General features: G+C 47.3%; 1 protein-coding gene across 3 annotated transcripts in view; it reads right to left on the bottom strand.

The window, feature by feature from the left end:
- The window catches only part of b4galt2 (UDP-Gal:betaGlcNAc beta 1,4- galactosyltransferase, polypeptide 2), a 612,340-nt gene that overhangs the window by 22,529 nt on the left and 566,185 nt on the right, over nt 1-23,626 (bottom strand). For all 3 annotated transcript variants that reach the window (XM_072510742.1, XM_072510743.1, XM_072510744.1), the window contains exon 6: nt 9,652-9,756. In XM_072510742.1, coding sequence (XP_072366843.1) covers nt 9,652-9,756 — 105 coding nt within the window. The remainder of the gene's footprint in view (nt 1-9,651; nt 9,757-23,626) is intronic.

Genomic DNA, 23,626 nt, shown 5'->3' with positions numbered 1-23,626 from the left:
AACCTGATGTATTCCTACTGGGCGGCGAATGTGGAGAAGGTGCGGAGCTGGGTCAGAGGGGTTGATTCCAAGTGGGTCAGGATGGAAGGGAGTTTATGCAGGGGGTCGGGATTGAAAGCACTAGCAACAGCGCCGCTCCCGATAGCCCCGGGGAAATACTCAGGGAATCCGGTAATAATAGCTTCATTGAGAATTTGGAGGCAGTTTCGCCAACACTTCGGGTTGGGGGCTGGGTCAAGGGAAATGCCAATTCGGGGGAACCACGGATTTGAGCCAGGGAGGTGGGATGGAAATTTTCAGAAATGGGAGGAGAAGGGGATTAAGACCCTAAAAGATTTGTTTCTTAGGGGTCGATTTGCTGGTCTGAAGGAGCTGGAAGCGATGTATGGGCTGCAGCAGGGGGAATTGTTTAGATACATACAGGTTCAAGATTTTGCCAGAAAGGAGATACAGAACTTCCCAGAGGAGCCGGCCTCCACACTGCTGGAGGAGGTGCTGACGACAGGGAGACTGGAGAAGGGGGTAATGTCAGCGGTTTACGGAGCTATTTTGGAAGAGGACAAGGCAGCACTGAAAGTGATCAAAGCAAAGTGGGAGGAAGTGCTGGGAGAGGATATGGAGGAGGGTTTCTGGTGTGAGGTACTCCGGAGAGTGAATGCCTCCACCTCGTGCGCGAGGTTGGGGCTGATACAGCTGAAGGTGGTATACAGAGCACACCTCACGAGGGTGAGGATGAACCGATTCTTTGAAGGAGTAGAAGATGTGTGTGAGCGGTGTGGGGGGGCGGGGGGCGCTAATCACATTCATATGTTTAGGTCCTGTCCAAAGCTAGAGGATTGCTGGAAGTAGGTTTTTAGGGTAATTTCTACAGTGGTGCGTGTGAAATTGGACCCAGGCCCCCGGGAGGCCATATTCGGGGTGTCGGACCAGCCAGGGTTGGAAACAGGTGCGGAGGCAGATATCGTAGCCTTCGCCTCGTTGATCGCCCGAAGGCGGATCCTGATAGGTTGGAGGGCAGCCTCTCCACCCTGTTCCCGGGCGTGGCGGGGGGACCTGTTGGAATTCTTGACTCTTGAGAAGGTTAAGCTTGAACTGAGGGGAAGGATGGAGGGGTTCTACAATTCATGGGCATTATTCATTATGCACTTTCAAGAACTGGATAACATCGAATATTAGTTGGGTGGGGGGGGGTGGTTGGGGGGAGGGGGGCGGTGTGTGTCAATGGCGACTATGGGTGATTCCTGATTCCTTTTGGTGGGAGGATGGGATCGTTGTCATTGATATGGGGATTGACATATTTGTTACTGATTATTGTTTATTGTTGGTGGGTGTAAATTTGGGAGAAAATGTGAAAAAGGAGAATAAAAAATATTTTTAAAAGAGAATATAACAAACTGAAACTGATAAATAATTCACTGCAACCCAAAGAGTATAAAGCCATGACTCGCTACAAAATCCAGGATGACCTCCTCGAGTGGGTGAAGGTGATAATCGGGTTAATGGGAAAAGCACATAAGTATGCAAAATATCTCTTTATCCATTGAAGATTGATAAGAGTAAAAATGCTACTGTACTGCTGCAAATATCCCCTCACCTCCCACCCATTTTTTTTTTTAAGAAACTTCATGAATTCCAATGACCATTAGTGGAAGAAACTAATTTTTTCTACTGCTCAAACAGGCATTAGTTAATGCCAGAAGGTCTTTTGGCTTCTTCAGGTTGATCTAAACCATGCTCTGACTCATTACCAAAATATGACAGTAGATGGTGCTGTTGAGTCTTGGCTGCTACCTTCCAAGTTTTATTTCCTCTCTGGGAGTTGAGAATTGTTGAACGAGTGCAAGTCACGGGCAGTACAGGTCTGATTTTTAAAAGATATATATTTGAAAGAGCTGCATTAAAAGCAAACAGAATTCGCAAGCTACCTACCCAAATTCACTGAGTGAATATTGAACTTTACTGGAGTAATTTTGACAGCCTGCCCACACCAGGATGGGCAGGACAATGTTGGGATCGAGGGGGTAATGCATGGTTAAAAGTACGAATACAAACAAAGCCTCAAATGGGCATTTCAGGGCCTCCCCCAACTGGTATTTTGAAATGTGGTGTTCTTTTTTCTGATCTGGGGGTGGGAGGTAGGGTCCTCCTGTTTGGACCCATTGTGACCAAACACCGCCCCCCACAGTACTGCCTGCAGCCCCCCATGCACCACGCAGCACCCTCTGCCGTCCCCAGCTGGCAGCGAAAACCCCACGCACCTTTAATCTGCATCCATGGCTCTCTGGCGTGATGCCCTTCCTGTAGTCCCAGCCGTGGCCACCAATGATTGGCCAACAGCTCTCTTGCAGGATGACCTCTTCCCGACAGATCTGGACATCCCACTCTGAGCCAAATAACATCCCGACAGCCAGAGAATCGGTTTGGGACAATCTAGCTCAGTGAAGACTGGCTCACTTCTGGCTTTTGAACCATGGCCTCTACGTAAAATCCAGCCCAATGTTTTCCCTAATCAGTATTGTCACCCACTTTTCCTTTTGCTTCTCCATCTTTCCTGAACACTATGGCCCAGATCTTCTGTGACCTCCAGTCACTCACAATGACCCAATCTCCAATTATCTCCTCTGACTCCCACCTCGGCTAATGAACCCTCACTGGACTGCCAGCCCAGCCCGAGCTAAAAAGTCCCCGCTCTCCAAACCCCCTCCCTACCAGCCCCTACCTCGGATATGACTAGCCCCCCCTACCCAACCTGATTAGCCCCCATTGGCTGATTCCCTCGACCGTCCAGATCTGACCTGACTAGCCCTCGACCTGAAAACCCCTCCTGACCCGACCAACGTCCCACCTATCCATTTACGCGCCCGATCCCCCTGCCTCCTCACCTACCTGTCACCGTTCCATCTGTCACCCTACCATCCTACCCTCCTGCCATTCTACCCACCTCAAACACCTGCCACCCTACCCAGCTCACTCACCTAACCCCCTACCTAGCTGCCATCCTACCCACTTCCCTCACCCACCTATTCACCGATTCACTCATACACCAAGAAGCTTGGGGGCCTTTGAACATTTGACGACATGGCAGCTAATAGCATAAAAAGGTGGCATTGTTTCTGTGTTGATTCTCTTCACTGCTCTCTGGAAGGATTCCTATGCTTAGGGAGTTATTCTGCATCATGGATCAGAAGTCGGAGCCTCTCCAATGTATGTGAGTAAGTGGGTAGTTTTCTGTCTAATCAGCCGGGCACAGGGATTCCAATTGTGAGTGGAAATTTTGGGCTTTATATTCTTGAATATTAAACACCTAGTCCTCATGATTTTTAAGTCACGTTTCCATTATTACCACTACATCGTATTCCCACATAACCTTTTGTGCTCGTAGCTCACCAACTTTATTCACCGCACTTTGTAAATTACATACATGTATTGCAACCCTGTCTTTGCATTGTTCGTTGTGCTTCTTAGTCCACTTCTATTGAATATGGCACCACTCACTTCCCGGTACTGTCTTTATACAAGACTTACTTCATACAACTTATTCTTCTTTTCTACATCTACATGCTGGTGCCTATCCTGCCAATTTAGCTTCAACCCCTTTGTTATAACCTGCCTGCTTACCATTGGCTGGGGACTAATGACAATCCCACAATCCTGTGGGAGTATGAGCTTCCCCAATGAGGGGGGCGGAGAAATCATTAGCAGACTCCCTGTATAAATAAAGCTGGCCAGTTTGGAACCAGCAGGAAGACGTAGGCAGCAAGCGAGGTTGCTGCTGTTGTGTGTGTATATATGTTATTGTAAATAAATGTTATTTCTTTGTATCCTTGAAACTCGTGCAGGATTCTTCGTGGCCCTCACAAACCCCTCCAACTAAACCAGTGAACCTCACCATGAGGATATTGGTCCCAGCTCCCGTCGCGGTGCAAGCAGTCCCATTTGAATAGGTGCCTCCTGTCCCAGAACCTGTCCCAATGCCCCAAGAATCTGAAGCCCTCCCTCCTGTACCATGTCTCAAACTATGCATTGGTCTCCCCCATCTTCCTATTTCTAATCTCACGAGCACACTGGGAGTAATCCAGAGATTACTCTGCTAATTACTCTGGTCTAACTCTGCCCTAGTCCCTGAAAATGTGACTATGGGACCTCAATGGGCTTATACTCATTGGAGTTTAGAAGAATGAGAGGTGATCTCACTGAAACATAAGAGATTCTGAAGGGTGCTCAACAAGGTAGATGCTGAGGGGAAGTTTCCTCTTATGAAGGACACTAGAACCAGGGAGAACAGTTTAAAAATAAGGGATCTCCCATTTAAGATGAAAATAAAGAGGAATTTATTCTCTCAGAGGGTTGTTAGTCTTTGGAATTCTCTTCCACAGAGAGCAGGGGAGGCCGCGTCATGGAATATATTCAAGGCTGAGTTAGATTGATTTTTGATTGACCAGGGAGTCAAGGGTTATGGGGGACAGGCAGGAAAGTGGAGTTAAGGCTACGATCAAAACAACAATGAGCTTATTAAATGGCGGAGCAGGCTTGAGGGCCTGAATGGCCTACTCCTGCTCCTATTTCTTATAATCTGATGATACCTGTCCTCTTGATGTCATTGGTAGTGTAGCCACCTAAATTGGCCAACACCCGATTTAAAATGGCGAACGGCAAAGGCTGATGGGAAAGTCAGCCAACAAAGACAGAAACCAGCAGGTGCAGGTTTGCTGTGTATTTAACTCTGCAAAAGCCCAGACAGCATCGATACCAGCGACCATCAGCATAACAATGTAGCAGCCATCTACATACTGATGAGCAATCCCCGGGGACAATAGCAACATTTGGGACACACAAACTAAGCCAGACTCCCCGGCGCCAGCAGGAGCCAACACAAAAGAGGTTAACGAACATCTCAAGACCGCCCATCGATCAGGGAACCGCTCCAGTATTGGAGAAATCGAACCAAGCGATCGGAACAAAGTCCAATCACCTAGAACCAGGTACAGGGTCCACCCCGAAATGCGGCAAGCCCCTGGGGACTGTAAGAGTTAAGCCCCAATTTCAAATCGCTCTCTTCATCTCTTCGTCCTGCCCGGGTCACCCAGCAACGCGAACCAACCTTGACCGTGACCGGTGCAGTGACCGCCGAAAGAAGTAAGTCTTAATTTAACGCTCGCTACAAGATAGGCGCTCCTAGCTACCAATCCATACCAACTTCGAATCCCGCAGACTCAGAACCCGAACAAAAGGCCATTTGTTCCCCAGACCTGGTGGGCCAGTCCGAAGTTAAGTATAGGCCTGTTAGTTCTAGAAGTAGCTTAGACATAGAATTTGTGCATGAGTAGCGATTACTGTGTATAATAAATGTGCTTTGATTTGAATCTTACTAATCGGTGTACTGGGTTATTGATCATTACTTGGACTTGAACCTCGTGGCGGTATCATAAAGATACCTGGCGACTCGAGAGCAAAGGTAATAAAACAGAGCAATTGAACCAACCGGAAAGTTAGCAACAGTACTGACATGTACTATAATTTCTGGCTCACTCCCTTTTCCTGCAGAATATTCTGCACCCTCTCCATGATATCCTTTACCAGGTAAGAAGATAATATTCCAGGTGGGACTCACGATGATGACTACAGAAAGGCCTGTTTGTTCCCCTAACTATGGAATCTCCTCCAACAATTACATTTCTACTCATGGCTGTTCCTCCTGGCGTAGTCCCTTGCCCATTAGGGCCCTGGTCTGAACTGCACTCCTCCAAGGTGTTGTCTCCCATATGGAGCACCTATTTGAGAGCAGGACACATCCTGCATTCGGATGTACTTCCTTTCTCTTTCTAATGGCCACCCATCTAGTATCCTGAACTCTTGCTGCCTGTGTGGGTGGTTGGGGGTTGCATCTCCTGGAATGTATGACCCAAGAAACACACTTCCCTGATGCGCTGCATTTATTCCAGCTGCTCCTTAAGCCTGGAATTCGGAGCTCGAGCCAAAGTAGTTGTAGCTAATTCTGACTGACCCTGAGGCACACAAAGTGTCCAGGCAGTTCCCACACATTAAAAATAACAGTTTCAGATGCCCATGCGTGATTTAAAAAAAAACTTCATTCCCTCTTCCACATTCTAGTTAGTATCTTTTTTAAACTATACATTTTAATTAATGTTCCAGACCTGCTCAGTGCTATTAAGTCACTAATTGCTATACTTGCCCCAATTGAAGTTTTTAATTTCTCAGATCCTCATTTAAACAAATGCCCTATTTAGATAAAGTGATACTAACCAACCAATCATGTACATCCCTTCTTGTGGCATCAGATTGTTCTTTCCTGAACACAGTCGGTTGGTTTTGAACTTGTTGCTTTTTTTAATCCTCCCATCACCCTCGGACCTGCTCTGTTATCCATCCATCACCCTCGGGCCTGCCTGTTTATCCTCCCATCACCCTCGGACCTGCTCTGTTATCCTCTCATCACCCTCGGGCCTGCTCTGTTATCCTCCCATCACCCTCGGGCCTGCTCTGTTATCCATCCATCACCCTCGGGCCTGCCCGTTTATCCTCCCATCACCCTCGGACCTGCTCTGTTATCCTCCCATCACCATCGGGCCTTGCCTTTTATCCTCCCATCACCCTCGGGCCTGGCCTTTTATCCATCCATCACCCTCGGGCCTGCCCTTTAATCCTCCCATCACCCTCGGGCCTGCTCTGTTATCCTCCCATCACCATCGGGCCTTGCCTTTTATCCTCCCATCACCCTCGGGCCTGGCCTTTTATCCATCCATCATTCTCGGGCCTGGCCTTTTATCCATCCATCACCCTCGGGCCTGCTCTGTTATCCTCCCATCACCCTCAGGCCTGCTCTGTTATCCTCCCATCATCCTCGGGCCTGCCCTTTTATCCATCCATCACCCTCAGGCTTGCTCTGTTATCCTTCCATCATTCTTGGTCACACTCTGTTATCTTCCTGCTGTTCTCACTGTGCTCTCACTCTCATACTTGCTTTTTTGTTACCCATCTCTCCTTCTGCCCGACCTGTTGTGCTCTCCTTGTCGCACCTCTCTCCTGTTGGAGATGGTCGTTGCCTGACACTTATGTTGCGCAGTTGCTGCTCCTCAGCCTAAAGGTTATCCAGGTCTTGCTGCTTACAAGCACGGACTGCCTCAGTATCTGAGAGTGGCAAATAGCCCTGAGCCCTGCGCAATCATCAACGAACAGGTGACTCTATATAGATGCAACTTCTTTCATTCTCCCCACATTGTGCCATCTTTATTAAAGAGGCATGTCAGCTTACAAAGAAATATTACTCTACGACCTCTGGTTAAAATGTTTAAAGTAGTGAAACCTAATTATCAGAATGGAATGGGCAATTCAAGATGAGCTAAGACTCCCGAGTTACTCAAGGCTGTCCATCACTCGCTCCCTGATTGAATCCCTAAAAGCAAGACTGAGACACGGTATTACATTAAGTTATAGATTTTCCAGATGGTAAAATTATGTTCTTGTGATGCCATAAGTATTTTATTTTTCACATCCAGGAAAGTGACAGTGCTGGCACAGCAGAATGCATTAGTGTCAGCCTGGAAGATAAGCACCAGCACTGTCCATCTGAAATCTCATTACTAAATACTAATTTCAGGAAATGGCTTCACATCTCATTAGCCTCTCCAGACTCCTGGAGACCTTTGCTCGGCTTAAGAAGCTGCCATACATCTTTTTGATTTTCCCGGTAGATAACAAAATGATGTTTGGTCCAACGACATCTGCATTTGTTTTTGGTCTACAAAGATTAGAAGAGTTCCTTGCAATTATTGGTACTACACGGAGATGTGTGTCAAATTCAGCATATGCAGCAGGAATTACAAACTCAGCGGCGGTGCCCAAAATGAGACACATGCAGGTTACGCCATTGTCCTGATCACTGGCATTTGAATTAAGAGAGGTGTATGAAAAAAAAATTGACACCACTTAGATATGAAGCTCTTGAGGGCAATCATTTATTTTCTTCAACATTACACAACTGTATACTTCCTTGAGCATTAGGACACACACCACCCAATAGTGTTGCAAACACTGGGTGATCTATCATGATTACATTGGGCGCGATTTTCCCAAAAGGGAACAAATTCCCCGAGCGAGCACGTTTAGCCGCGTGTTTCCCGGCGCTCGCAGTGCCGAGAAACACATAGCTATTCAAGTCGACTCGCTTTGAATAAGGGGCCTAAACGGGCAATGTGTGGCCTCGGCTGTACACAGCCCCATTTATTTTTTTACAATGGGAAGGTCCGCTTCCAATCATGGCATCCAATCATCGAGGCTCACGAAAAAATCCTCGACCTCCCCCCACTCTCCCCCAGCCCGAACGCAACATGGGAGGGTCCCGCGGCCTTCCCCCGCACCCCCAACACCTGCAACGGGCAACCACAAAAGGCAAGCTTATCAACCTGCCAGCTGGCAGTGCCACCTGTGCACCTTGGCAGTGCCAGGCTGGCACACAGGTGGCACTGCCAGGATGCCAGACTGGCACTGCTAGGGTACCCAGCAGTGCCAGGGCACCACCCTGCCCAAAGGGCATGCAGCTGAGGACCTCTGATCCCTTGGAAACCCCCATGAGTGACATTCCATCTGGTCCCCGTTTGCGGGGACCAGTACCAAACTGCGCTCGCCTGAGGTCCCAAAGGCGAAGGGATTGAATCCCAAAGCTTCAGGTACCCTGGGAATCTGCACACTAGAGTAAGGCTCCAACTTTATTTCCATAACATGGTTCACCAGGAATGTCTCCTGCTCTTACCGCCTGCCTTTGGCATGTATTGGAAGGATGCACAAGTTGATATTAAACCTGAGAATATCCAATCTGTTTGACTGGCTGTCCTTCCTTGGCCATCAGTTCCTGGGGTGGGACTCAAACCCCAAGCTTCTGGCTTAGATCAGGGACGCTACCTACTGCACCCCCCCCCTCCCCCCCCCGCCCCCCCCCCCCCTTAACACTGATAGTACATCTCTGTTTCCCGCTTCCAATAGTCTCATAACCAACAATCCAATTCCAACACCGGGTTTAAACTGGGGCTAAGGTTTGTTAATGCACAGATTTGCAGCACTGACTACTGTAAGTACTACAAAAAAAAACACCTCCCAAATATTTACAGGAAGATATAAAATGTAGACAGTAAAATGACTTTTCAGGTAAGGAAGCTGTTAAATATTTTTCGATGCATCATGTTTGCTGAAATCCGGTTTGATCTCTCGGTCAAAATGCAATTTCATCCACCCAACCCCATATTTGAATTATTTCCTCTCCTCTACAGGGCCCACCCCAGGGCAGGTACTACTCTCTATAAGAAAGAGCTGGCAGGCAGTCCTCCTTTGCCTCTGCTTATCTCAAACTCCAATCCAGTGTGCTGGTGTGTCTATTAGTGGCCTGAGGAAAGGTGTGTTCATCACATTCTGGCCTCTCTTTCGTCTTGTAGGGAAGCAGCCTTTCTCCATTGTGTGCCAGCTCTGACAAACGTGAACAAAACTGCCGGGCTCTGCTCACGTCGTCGGCTTTTTCACTCCCTCCATTCCCTCCTCCTGACCCTCATTGGCAGATCAAAATGCTGACGTCATCAGACCAACTGCATCAGGTTGTGGAGTCTTAATGTGAACAGACACATCTTTCTGTCTCAACCTTACCTCTGGGCGTTGGGCTCGTTGTGCTTATCCCGTTCATGCTTTATCATTCGGTATTTTCCAATCTTGGAGTCCGGTCGCGAGACTTTCATACCTTTCAGTGTTATTCTGAAGAAAATGAAAGATTTTTTTTAAAAGTGTCACAGCAAAGCTAATAGAGGAGTTCCTCAGCAGTAAATTATAATTATGGTGTAAACTGCCTAAAAAACGTCCTGGTTCAATTATTCACACTAATGAGGCAGGAATCATTAATTATTTAGTGCGGCTGTAAGAACACAGCGGTACTACGTATGTATTCACACTGGCTATCGTCATGTTTAAAACTGATCAAACTTCAAAAATCACCAATATATGTTATAGAAATAGGTTAGAGATTGAATCTTGGCATTCAGGTGATACTTAGAATTATTTACATATTATTATGAACTCCTTGAAAAGCTTCCTATTATTGCTCCCAGCATTTATTTTACCGCAAATATCTCCAATAGATTGGGTAAAGAGAGAGATGTGAGATGCTCAGAAAGAGCCAATTGGGGGGAGGGGGAGAGAGGGGGGGAATGTCAGAAACACAACGAGGACAATGACTGGGGATGTCAGAGGCACAGGGAGGGTAGAGGTTGCAAGTCACAGGCGCAATGAGGGCAGAGACAGGTTGTCAGAGGCACAGGAGAGGGCAGAGGCTGGAAGTCGCAGGCACAGGGAGGGCAGACATGATTGACAGAGGCACAGGGAGGGCAGACATGATTGACAGAGGCACAGGGAGGGCAGAGTCAAGGGATGTCGAGAGCACAGAAAATTTATATATGGCAAATGGAAAGTACAAAGCAATTTGCTGCTGGTGAGATTTCTATTACTTTTCATTCCATATAGAAATCATTTAACTGTTCAATACATTTTTTGAATCATTCACAGTTGAACGTCATTTATGTATTACACCATGCAGACTTTCTTCTGAAACAGATTTGGAAATCTTTGAAGCTAGCGTCATTGGAAGGACATTTATCCTGTAATATTAAAAGGATCATCCTCCTAGAGTTGAAGAGATACGGGGTATATATTCCCTTCAGTCACCATGAAGCATGCATTTTTCTGAATACTTCCTTGATTGCTAAGGTTCAACACCTCCAACCTATTAACGTCCCTGGGCGCCAGTAAATTGACTGTAAAATTTGAAGTAAACGCCTCCATTGTATAATCTCACTTTGTATCCTAACACACACCCTCTACTCCTACAAACCCGGACGACCCTTCATTCCAAACTCTCACTATGTGGCTACACAGGGTCAGCATGACCTTTGGAATGGAATTCTACTAATTGGCAATCTATTTGCTTTACAGATTGCTGCCACACCATTTGGTTATGTTTTTTTTTTAATAAATATTTTATTGAAAATTTTTGGTCAACCAACTCAGTACATTGTGCACCCTTTACACAATATTATAACAACACAAATAACAATGACCTATTTTATAAACAAAAAATGAATAAATAATAAATAACAAAAATGAAAACTAACCCTAATTGGCAACTGCCTTATCACAAGTAACACTCTCCAAAAATATAATTTAACAGTCCAATATATAATTATCTGTCGCAACGACCTATACATATTATACAGTATATATTAACAACCCTGAGAGTCCTTCTGGTTCCTCCCCCCGCCCCCCCGCCCCCCCCCCACCCCTCCCCCCCCCCCCCCCCCCCACCCCTCCCCCCCGATCCTGGGCTGCTGCTGCTGCCTTCTTTTTTCCATTCCATCTATCTTTCTGCAAGGTATTCGACGAACGGTTGCCACCGCCTGGTGAACCCTTGAGCCGACCCCCTTAGAACGAACTTAATCCGCTCTAGCTTTATAAACCCTGCCATGTCATTTATCCAGGTCTCCACCCCCGGGGGCTTGGCTTCTTTCCACATTAACAATATCCTGCACCGGGCTACTAGGGACGCAAAGGCCAAAACATCGGCCTCTCTCGCCTCCTGCACTCCTGGCTCTTGTGCAACCCCAAATATAGCCAACCCCCAGCTTGGTTCGACCCGGACCCCCACTACTTTTGAAAGCACCTTTGTCACCCCCATCCAAAACCCCTGTAGTGCCGGGCATGACCAAAACATATGGGTATGATTCGCTGGGCTTCTCGAGCACCTCGCACACCTATCCTCCACCCCAAAAAATTTACTGAGCCGTGCTCCAGTCATATGCGCCCTGTGTAATACCTTAAACTGAATCAGGCTTAGCCTGGCACACGAGGACGACGAGTTTACCCTGCTTAGGGCATCTGCCCACAGCCCCTCCTCGATCTCCTCCCCCAGCTCTTCTTCCCATTTCCCTTTTAGTTCATCCACCATAGTCTCCCCTTCGTCCCTCATTTCCCTATATATATCTGACACCTTACCATCCCCCACCCATGTCTTTGAGATCACTCTGTCCTGCACCTCTTGTGTCGGGAGCTGCGGGAATTCCCTCACCTGTTGCCTCGCAAAAGCCCTCAGTTGCATATACCTGAATGCATTCCCTTGGGGCAACCCATATTTCTCGGTCAGCGCTCCCAGACTCGCAAACTTCCCATCCACAAACAGATCTTTCAGTTGCGTTATTCCTGCTCTTTGCCACATTCCATATCCCCCATCCATTCCCCCCGGGGCAAACCGACGGTTGTTTCTTATCGGGGACCCCCCCCAAGGCTCCAGTCTTTCCCCTATGCCGTCTCCACTGTCCCCAAATCTTCAGTGTAGCCACCACCACCGGGCTTGTGGTGTAGTTCCTCGGTGAGAACGGCAATGGGGCTGTCACCATAGCCTGTAGGCTAGTCCCCCTACAGGACGCCCTCTCTAATCTCTTCCACGCCGCTCCCTCCTCCTCTCCCATCCACTTACTCACCATTGAAATATTAGCGGCCCAATAATACTCACTTAGGCTCGGTAGTGCCAGCCACCCCCCTATCCCTGCTACGCTGTAAGAATCCCTTCCTCACTCTCGGGGTCTTCCCGGCCCACACAAAACCCATGATGCTCTTTTCAATCCTTTTAAAAAAAGCCTTCGTGATCACCACCGGGAGGCACTGAAACACAAAGAGGAATCTCGGGAGGACCACCATCTTAACCGCCTGCACCCTCCCTGCCAGTGACAGGGATACCATATCCCATCTCTTGAAATCCTCCTCCATTTGTTCCACCAACCGCGTTAAATTTAACCTATGCAATGTGCCCCAATTCTTGGCTATCTGGATACCATTTGGTTATGTTAACTGCATCAATAAAATTAGGCCCCTTCCAACATCGAAGGCAGTGACAGCCCTTATTGCCTCTAGAGAAAAGCAGTCCTGCAATATTAGTGCAGCATAAGGTGTCTAAATTGCATTGAAGTGCACATAGCTGACGTCCCTTTCTGAGTCAAGAGGCCGGAAAAACTCAGCAAGTCCGCCAGCATCAATAAGAGAGAAACAGAGTTAACATTTCTAGTCCTTTGACTCTTCATCAGAACTGAAGGGAGGGAGAGCTGTAGAAACTGTACAAAAAAGTAACAACTTTAAGAACAGAAGACAGAAGGGACGGGACCCTCCGTTGGCCGACGCCGAAATCAGGAACGGCAATCGGGTGGAGAATAGCTCCTGACGCCGACATCGTGGCAGGAGCCGGTTTGACGCCGAATCGCGATTCCCGCTCCTCCAAAACGGCGTCACTTCGACGCACGCCACAAGTAGTTGCAACCGCGTTTGCATCTCATTAGCAGGCCCACCCACGGTGCTCCGCCTCCGATGGGCCACGTTCCCTACGGCATGGTCCACGTCTGCTCTCAACAGTCATGGACCTGCCGTCGTGGCTGCGCAGAAAGAGGGCGTACGTCCAGCACCGCCATACTTCGCCAACAGTCGTGCCGCTGGCCGGGGGGGGGGTTCTTCCAGGGTTGGGGAGTGTAGTGTGGGATGGCCAGAATGTAGGCTGTGGGGTCGGGGTGGACGGGGACACGGTCCAGCACAACCAGTGCCATCCTTTTGACCGCAGTTGGTATGTGTGTGTGGGGGATGTATAGTCTACGCATGGCTGCAGCTCGTCATTCCTGCGCGTGTCAATGACGGACCCAGCGATTCGCATCCCATTTTCTGTGTGTTCTGTGGGTGTTCCACACGGCGCTGTACTAGCCCCTCACCAGTAGTGGAATCGGTGCGGGTGTGGCGCTGATTTTTCTGACGTCGAACTCCACGGATCCTTCGTCAGAGTCAGCACTTGGGACTCCGGAACGGAGCATCCAGCCCACAGCGTGGTGTGAGAGGGGGACGGGAATGGAGTTGCATTGAGGCAATACATGAATGTCCTTTTATAAGTGTTGTGCATTGAAGAGGACCATGCTGTTGTCTTTATGTGCAAGTACTTGTCAGTGTTCTCAAATCTCTAAGAATGGGCGAAGACAAATGGAAAACAGGCATAAACATAATCTGTGCATATATTACATAAACTATCAGTGTTCATTGAATTCATTAGAGAGGTACAAACGACCCTTTATTATTTTCTATCCGAGTGCCGGTTCATTTCCCGCATAGTATAATTATAACCATGTCCGCCAGCTGGAAACTGGGCCCAGCCACAAAAAGAACTCTTCCCAATCAGTTACCTCAGTGCCAGGGACTGTTCCTTTGGTTGTCCAGTGGCGGCCAGCTGCAGCTTGATATCCCAGTGCCACCCACTGGCCAGCTACCATTTCCTATTAGGTTTTTAAAGATGAGGGGAGATGGTAGTCAGATGCAGATTTAACATTCCCCAGGCCTCACCCTGCAGAGAACAGTTTACTTTCCACCTTCACCATTGTCCCCATGACTTTCATCTCCAGCCAAAATTGAGACTGATGCCTCTCGTGTTTCAGCTTGTCTACATATAAATTATACACTCATCTAACACCTTGACATGCCTGACAAAAAAACTTATTTGTTGCCCTGATTTCCACTCAATTTAGCGCGAATTATGAAGTGCTTCGAGAGGTTGGTCATGAGATACATCAACTCCATACTCCCAGAATGCCTAGACCCACTGCAATTCGCATACCGCCACAACAGGTCCACAGCAGACGCCATCTCCCTGGCCCTACACTCAGTCCTGGAGTATCTCGACAACAAGGACTCCTACATCAGACTCCTATTCATTGGCTACAGCTCCACCTCCAACACCATAATCCCAGCCAAGCTCATATCAGAGCTCCAAAACCTAGGACTTGGCTCTTTACTCTGCAACTGGATCCTCGACTTTCTGACCCATAGTCCACAACCAGTAAGGATAAACACCAACAGCTCCTCGACTATAGTCCTCAATATTAGGGCCCCGCTAGGCTGCGTACATACTTTACTCCCTATGCACACACGACTACATGGCACAATTTGGCTCCAACTCCACCTACAAGTTTGCTGACGACACAACCTTAGTGTGTCGGATCTCGAACAATGATGAGTCAGAATACAGGAGGAAGATGGAGAATCTAGTGAAGTGGTGTAACAACAACAATCTCTCCCTCAATGTCAGCAAAACTAAAGAGCTGGTCATTGACTTCAAGAAGCAAAGTATCGCACACACCCCTGTCAGCATCAACGGGGCCGAGGTGGAGATGGTTGACAGCTTCAAATTCCTAGGTGTGCATTTCACCAACAATCTGCTCTGGTCCACCCACTTTGACGCTATGACCAAGAAAGTACAACAGCGCCTGTACTTTCTCAGGAAACTAAGGAAATTCGGCATGTTCACACTGACTCTTACCAATTTTTAGAGATGCACCATAGAAAGCATCCTATCTGGCTCCATCACAGCCATGACAACTGCTCAGGTCAAGATCGTGAGAAACTACAGAGAGTCGTGAACACCGCCCAGTCCATCACACAAACCCGCCTCCCATCCATTGACTCTGTATACACCTTCTGCTGCCTTGGGAAAGCGAGCAGCATAATCCAAGACCCCTCCCACCCGGCTTATTCACTCTTCCAACTTCTTCCATCAGGCAGGAGATGCAAAAGTCTGAGAACACGGACTAATAGATTCAAAAACAGCTTCTTCCCCGCTGTTATCAGACTCCTAAACGACTTTTTTCTGGACTGATCTGATCTCTTCTCTACTGAGTACTACACTCCTGTATGCTTCACCCGATGCTTGTGTCTATGCATTTACATTGTGTATTTTATGTGTGTCCTATGTATTTTCTTTTCATGTACGAATGATCTGTCTGAGCTGCACGCAGAACAATACTTTTCACTGTTCCTCGGTACACGTGACAATAAACAAATTCAATCCAATCTTCTGTCTTATTCCCCCTTCTCTCCCGCATTCCCTCTCCCCACCGACCATTTAGTTCCTTTGCAAATCTAAATCCTATCACTTTGTAGCATAGCAACAATAGATACTTCACTGCACCCCAGCTATGCAATCATACTCTTTGCAAGTGGGAACAACTAATCTGCATTTTTTTTGATAAGTTAGTTATCTAAAAAATTAAGATTAAGTTAGGAATGCAAATGTCACATGTGTGGGGAAAAAATAACAGTGAGAACTACTGTAAAAGGTCTTACTCCTCATTAGGTCTCCCTTCCATTCAACAGTTCCAAGGTTTCTATCAAACTAATCACCACTTCTGAGCATTTCTGTATAGAAATTAAAGCATAGAAGGTCATGGAACGTCAGATTGCTCCTGAGTCGATGCTAGTTCTTCAACTGGGGCTATCTACTTGAATCTTATTATCCACATTGTTTTGTCATCCATTTGAAACCAAGTTCTTTTCCACATGCTGCTATAGTCTGTGCCTTGAATAGCCCCCTTGTGGTAATAAAGCATTTTGTGTCCAACGTCTCGGAAAAGGAGGAGCAGCAACAGTTAAGGGGTCCCAGGTTTGTGAAGCAGTTTAGTTAGCACATGATATCCATCTGTTGGCACCTTCATACCAGAGAGTCAAAGATACAACTAGCTGCTGCATTTGAGTAATGTGCAGTGCCTGCAGGGGCTTCAAATGAAGCTGCAACTGAGTCTTGACATATGGAGCAAGTGGGCCTACTTTCCACTTCAATCCATTGGCACTGCTCCTGCATTCTGGGAGCAAAAGACAACTTTAGACAACCAACAGCCTTTTTCTTGGCACGTGTGTACTAACTCATTCATTTAACAAAGATCATCTTTATTCCATTATGCAGTGGATATGCAGAATGTAGCAGAAATAACGTAACATTCACAGAATGAATATCAACTCCAACATTCAGTGGAAACGCTAAAATATAAAGCTTCCTCCTTATGTGTGCCACCAGCCATTTACTGCTTATTCACCTGAGCAAAACTGTTAACAGGAAGATAGATGGCTGTAGTTTTTGCGGACGAGGATCAGGAAGTTGCCTGTTGTTGGGAAAATGTTGTGGACTCTCTCTGTAAGAGTTGCCCCTTTCTGGCACTGTACCTCATCATAATATTGTAGGTGTCACAGTAGTAGCTGCATACAAATGCTCTTTAATACTACAGTATTCTACACACAACAGACTCTTCTCTTAACTCTCTTGTGTGCAGTTCTTTCAGAAGGTTGTAAAGACATGGTACAGGGTGCAGAAAAGATGTACAAGAATGTTTCCTGGGATGAGGGACTTGAATTACGTAAACGGATTAGAGAAGCTGGGACTGTCCTCCTGGGGGAAAAGACAGTTGAGAGGAGATTTGATAAGGATGTTCAAAACTATGAAGGGTCCAGTCAGCGTAGTTAGAGAAAATAACTCCACCAATACCAATCAGAATCAGCAATGGATGACATTCAGTGGCATTACCGTTGCGGAATCCTCCACTGTCAACATCCTGAGGGTTACCTTGGCCCAGAAACTGAACTGGACTAAAAATAGAAAGACTGTGGTAACAAGAGCAGGTCAGAGGTGAGGAGTCCTGTGGCGAGTAACTCACCTCCCGATTCCCCAAAGTCTGACCACCGTCCACAAGACACAAGTCAGGGGTGATGGAATACTCTCTTCACTTGCCTGATGAGTGCAGCTCATGAATCTCGATACCATCCAGGACAATGCTGCCCACTTGATTGGCACCCCATTCGCAAACTATACTGATGCAGCAGTGTGTACCATCTGCAGGAATTCACCAAGGCTCCTTTGACAGCACCATTCAACTCCATGACCACTACCATCTAGACGGCTAAGGGCAGCAGATACCTAGCAACACCACCACCTGGAGGTTGCTCTCCAATCCACTCACCATCCTGACTTGAAAATATGTCGCTGTTCCTTCACTGCCATTGGGTCAAAACCCTGTAACTCCCTCCCTTATAGCACTGTGTGTGTACCGACACCGCATGGACTGCAGTGGTTCAAGAAGGCAGCTTTTCTTCTTTTTAATTTTTTCAATTATGGGGCAATTTAGCGTGGCCAATCCACCGACCCTGCACATCTTTGGGTTGTGGGGGTGACACCCAGGCAAACACGGGGAGAATATGCAAACTGTACACGGACAGTGACCCGAGGCCAGGATCAAACCCGAGTCCTCGGTGCCGTTTGGCAGCAGTGCTAAGCACTGTGCCACCGTGCCGTCCTACCACCAGCTTTTCAAGATCAATTAGGAATGGGCAATAAATGCCAGCCTGGCCACTCACACCCACATCCCATGAATAAATAAAAAATAATTGCTGCAAATGGCAGAGACAAGATAGCAACCTTCCCCATATGAAGCTCCTAGTCATACATCCATGCTTTAGTAAATGGCAGAATACAATGTGAAGGATTAACCTTTACATTATCTTGTTTGCCTTCAGGAAAAGAAGAACTTATGTGCAGATATATCCACCATAGCAAGTGAACAAATTGAGCTGAAAGCAGCCACCACTGAAATATCCACAGCACAGGATTCTGCCATTTCCCTTCATTTATTCCTAAGATTACTTCCTGCTGTATTGAAACATTCCCCTGATGACTGAGTCGTCAAGCAATGTGCCCAGAATTGCTCTTGATGACAGCATAAGGACGTGCCTCCAATTTTTCACCACTTCCTGAATTATTTTTAACTAAACTATTTTTAATGTTTCTGTCTATTTTTGATGCTATATTTTCAAGTCGTTCTGTTGCATCCGCTATCTTCAGTGGTATTTGTGGTAATGGCAGAAATGAAAATACTGTAAATCAAGCACAAAACCTACTTACCGAAGAGTCTCTCGAGACATTTAAAAAAAATAAATTTAGTGTACCCAATTCATTTTTTTCCAATTAAGGGGCAATTTTGCGTGGCCAATCCACCTAGACTGCACATCTTTGGGTTGTGGGGGCGGAACCCACGCAAACACGGGGAGAATGTGCAAACTCCACAGGGACAGTGACCCAGAGCTGGGATCGAGCCTGGGACCTCGGCGCCGTGAGGCAGCAGTGCTAACCACTGCGCCACCGTGCTGCCTGTCTCTTGAGACATTTTGATTTGATTTATTAGCACATGTATTAGTATACAGTGAAAAGTATTGTTTCTTGCATGCTATGCAGATAACGCATACAGTACATAGGGAGGGAAGAAGAGACGACAGAATGTAATGTTACAGTCATAGCTCGGGTGTAGAGAAAAGATCAACTTAACATGAGGTAAGTCCATTCAAATGTCTGATGGCAGCAGGGAAGAAGCTGTTCTCAAGTCGGTTGGCACGTGACCTCAAACATTTGTATCTTTTTCCTGACAGAAGAAGGTGGAAGAGAGTATGTCCGGGGTGTGTGCGGTCCTTAATTATGCTGGTTGCCTTTCTGAGGCAGCAGGAATTGTAGACATGCCACCCCCACCCCCAGATAGGGTTGAGTGATGATAAGACGATAAGACATTGGAGCAGAAAAAGGCCACTCGGCCTATCGAGTCTGCTCCGCCATTCAATCATGGCTGATATTTTCTTATCCCCATTCTCCCGCCTTCTCCCCATAACCCCTGATCCTCTTATTAATCAAGAACCTATCTATCTCTGTCTTCAAGACACTCAGTAATTTGGCCTCCACAGCCTTCTGTGGCAAAGAGTTCCACAGATTCACCACCCTCTGGCTGAAGAAATTCCTCCTCATCTCTGTTTTGAAGGATCATCCCTTCCGTCTGAGATTGTGTCCACTGGTTCTAGTTTTCCCTACAAGTGGATGATCTGCCTCGGCTCAATGATATCACTTCTAACTCAAAGTTGCGTGTTCAAGTCCCATCCCAGAACCCCAAGTACATAATGTAAGATGACAATCCACTGTAACACTGAGGGGTTCAGCACCGTTGGAGGTGCTTGCACGAGACATTAAACTACCCTCCTGTTTGCCGTCTCAGGTGGATGTGAAAGATGCCAAGGCACAATTCCTAGAGCAGCAGGGGACTTCATCCAATGTCCTGACCGTTACCTATCCCTTAACTAACATCAATAAAAAAATATACTAAAATTGGCATTATCTCATTGTTGCTTTCTGGAGCTTGTTGTGCACAAATTGGCTCCTGTGTTTCCTTACATTATAATAACAATTACACCACAAGAGTAACTAGTTGTCTGTAAAACGCTCTGGGATGTCCTCATGTTATGAAATCAGTGATATGAATGCAAGCTCTTTCGATATACTTTTCAAACTTTACTTTCTCCATTGTGAAAACAGATCATTACAACATTCAGAACAGGGTCCCTTGAATGTATAACAAATTTATCCAGTGGGTAATTTAAAAATACAGATCAAGCAGCCCAGTTAACTTCTCAGCTCGCCTCAGCCAAACTATAACCCCTCACTAAACCCCAGCAATTTATCAGCAATCAACAGTAAGCAGTAACCATCTACTGTAACTACCTATTCATTACTTACTCCTGATCATTTACTTAATCAAATGGTCAGGCCAATCAAAGCCAGCCAGCCAACCGTGACCAGCAACAAATGAACAGCACTCGACCACCCAGTGACGTCAGCATACACTCACCTAAACCCACAGTTAACAGTTGGCCACCAGAAAACAGAAAACCACCCATTGCCACCCGGCCCATGGGCGGTCAACTATTCAGCAGGAGAGATCAGTTGCCAATAGCCAGCCAGTTCGCAGGCAGCCTGAAGTCAGCAACCCACAGCAGAAACAGATATGAGGTTCTAATATGATAACTGAACGCTATCCACATAATAATAACAATCGTTATTAGTGTCACAAGAGACCAGAGGGGAGGGTGGTGAGCATCTGGAACAAGCTGCCAGAGACAGTGGTAGAGACGGGTATAATTTTTTCCTTTAAAACACAGTTAAGACAGTTACATGGGCAGGGTGGGTATAAAGGACTATGGGCCAAATGCGGGCAAGTGGGACTAGCTTAGTGATAGAAACTGGGCGGCATGGACCGAAGCTGGGCCGTAGGGCCTGTTTCCATGCTGTAAACATCTAAGTAGGCTAACATTAACACTGCAATGAAGTTACTGTGAAAAGCCCCTAGTCGCCACACTCCAGCGCCTGTTTGGGTACACAGAGGGAGAATTCAGAATGTCCAATTCACCTAACAAGCACATCTTTCAGCACTTGTGGGAGGAAACCGAAGAGGAAACCCACGCAGACACAGGGAGAATGTGCAGACTCCGCACAGACAGTGACCCAAGCCGAGAATCAAACAACAGTGCTAACCAGCGTGCTATGTGTCGCCTATGAGTCAAGATCTTTTCCGGATGAAATAAAATGAAAGGTTTACAGAGCTGTGGGGAAAGAACAGGGGAATGGGACTAAGTGGATAGCAGTTACATCTCTTATTCTTTTGAGCTTCTTTAGTATAAAATGAATACATTTCTTACCATGATAAGGAAACATACGCCTATGAGACAAGTGAAAGGACAATAATGATGACAAAAATAGTGTGCCTGAGGAGAGCTGACATCACTGGATTGGTTCTTAACAATATCCAGATATCACAATATCACAACCCACATTATCTTATATATTATACTGTACACTTTATGTATTACACAATGCATCATACAATTCATGCTGCCCCTTCTGAAATATTATGCTGTATAGTATACTGATTATGCTACACATTATATTTCAATATACATCTGAATAATATAATTCATATGATATATATAATCAGTGGCTGACACTGAGTTACATAATGGTCATTCTCGCCTTTGGTTCGAAACCATGAGATTAAAACTGTTTATTCTTGTATTCTGTTATCGTTGTTCATGGTAAGTTAGAGGATAACATTTTTTATAAGAACTCATCATACCATGTAATGAGCAATGCATCATTCTGCTGCCAAGATGGATTAAAGCATAACAGTGTGTCCCCTCTCAGACAGCAAGGTGGCACATTCTACAGTAGCTCATTGGGCTGAGACAGTTTTCAAAATCAAATCATTTTTTCAATGGTAGGCTTGCTTTAGCTTTTTAAACAGAGAGTATAAAAGCAAGGAGGTTCTGGAAGTTGAGGAACAGGTCTGATGCTGAGCTTGTGGAAGTGGGTTACCTGGGGCTGATGAAGACCATAGGGAGTGGCCGGGATGTTCAGAGGGAGATGTCAGCATCACTTCAGCAGGTCCATAGCAGCTTGGAGGAGTCCCAGAGGTTGCGGGCGCAGGAGATGGTGCCAGCAATGAGTGGCACCGAGGCCACCACTGCTAGGATGCCGACCTCAGTGGAGAGCCTGGTTCACGACGTTGGCACCATGTGTGAAGGTATCCAAGGCGTCGCATAGTCAATGACGGCCATGGCTGAAGGCCTAGGTAGAATGATTGCCTCACTGGGCGATGTAACCCAACACCAGGCCAACCTTGATGCGTTTCTGCGAGACTCTCAGATGAGCAGGGCTGAGGAGCTGCAGAGCATGTCCCAGTCACTGAGGAGCATTGCCGAGGGCATTGACACGATGATGCGGATCATGGAGAGCCGCCAGGGCCGGCAGAACCAGATTATGCAAGGGCAGCCGGGGCTCGAACCTTCTGCCTCTCCATCGAAGGAGAACCTAACCCGGACCCATCCCATGGAGTGGCAGTGATGGAAACCAGCTCTCCCGTGTTCCGCCGGAAACCAGCTCTCCCGGAGAGCCCCAAGAGGACAGCCACCACTGGTATCGAGGCAATGGGACGAGGTAGGCAGCTGGCAGCCTTCACCTCTGTTGTGCATCCTAGGGAAACACCTAGGTGTAATTGTAGAGGTAGGAGGGCCAAGCACGTTGAGGATCACTGAGGCCACTGGGGGAGGGGGTTGGGTGGCAGCACCACTGGGAGTGGGGTATTGTAGAGCACATAAACTCCTTTTTGCACAACCATTATGATGCCTGTCACTTTCTTCTGCAATTCTGACCGACCTCCGGACTCATTGTCCATCTCTCCAGGCATTCTCCCTCCCGTGGCGCTCACCCGCCCTCAGGCTGTGGACATGTCCCTGGAGCTGTGTCCCATCCCCTGGGTGTTCGGATGTTGCGTTTGTGGTGTTGCCTCCTGCAGTGTTCAAGCACAGTGTCCAGGCATCAAGATGTGATTGTGACTCCCACATGCTACATGGCCCGCCTACCCATGGGTATCCACTTGGGTTGTGTGAAGTGCTCACTTAACCACGACTGCCCATTCCCTATTAGCCATAGCCTTCAGAGGCCTCAGCACTCGGTGGAGAGTATGGGTGATTGGTTGGGCACATGAGCAGGGACAAGGGATTCAGAATGGATATGCACGGTCCAGGGGTTGGCATGGTAGTGCTGTCAGCGGTTGTCTCCCGGTTGTTCCAACCCCCCCCCCCCCCCCCCCAGCGCCTCCCTCCCCCCCCCCCCCCCTCCAATGGAGACCCACCCCTGCGGAGGATCCCCCACTCCCAGCCGAGCTTTCCCCCCACCCATCGAGCACTGGGGTGGCAATCCCAGCATTGCTGGGCTCTTTGGCTTTGAGCAAAGATGGCTACTCATCTCCTCGGCTCTCTACAGAAGTACTTCCGCCAGGTTCATGTTTTTAAAAAGGTGTACTAATCCGCACCAGCGTGAGCACTTGCTGGGCTGGGCTGGTTGCCTCGCAAACTATTTGCCGCC

The sequence above is a fragment of the Scyliorhinus torazame genome, chromosome 7 (genome assembly GCF_047496885.1).
Source record: "Scyliorhinus torazame isolate Kashiwa2021f chromosome 7, sScyTor2.1, whole genome shotgun sequence".
Taxonomy (NCBI): domain Eukaryota; kingdom Metazoa; phylum Chordata; class Chondrichthyes; order Carcharhiniformes; family Scyliorhinidae; genus Scyliorhinus; species Scyliorhinus torazame.
The sequence above is the reverse complement of the archived record's forward strand: the minus strand, read 5'-3'. Positions and strand labels throughout refer to the sequence as shown.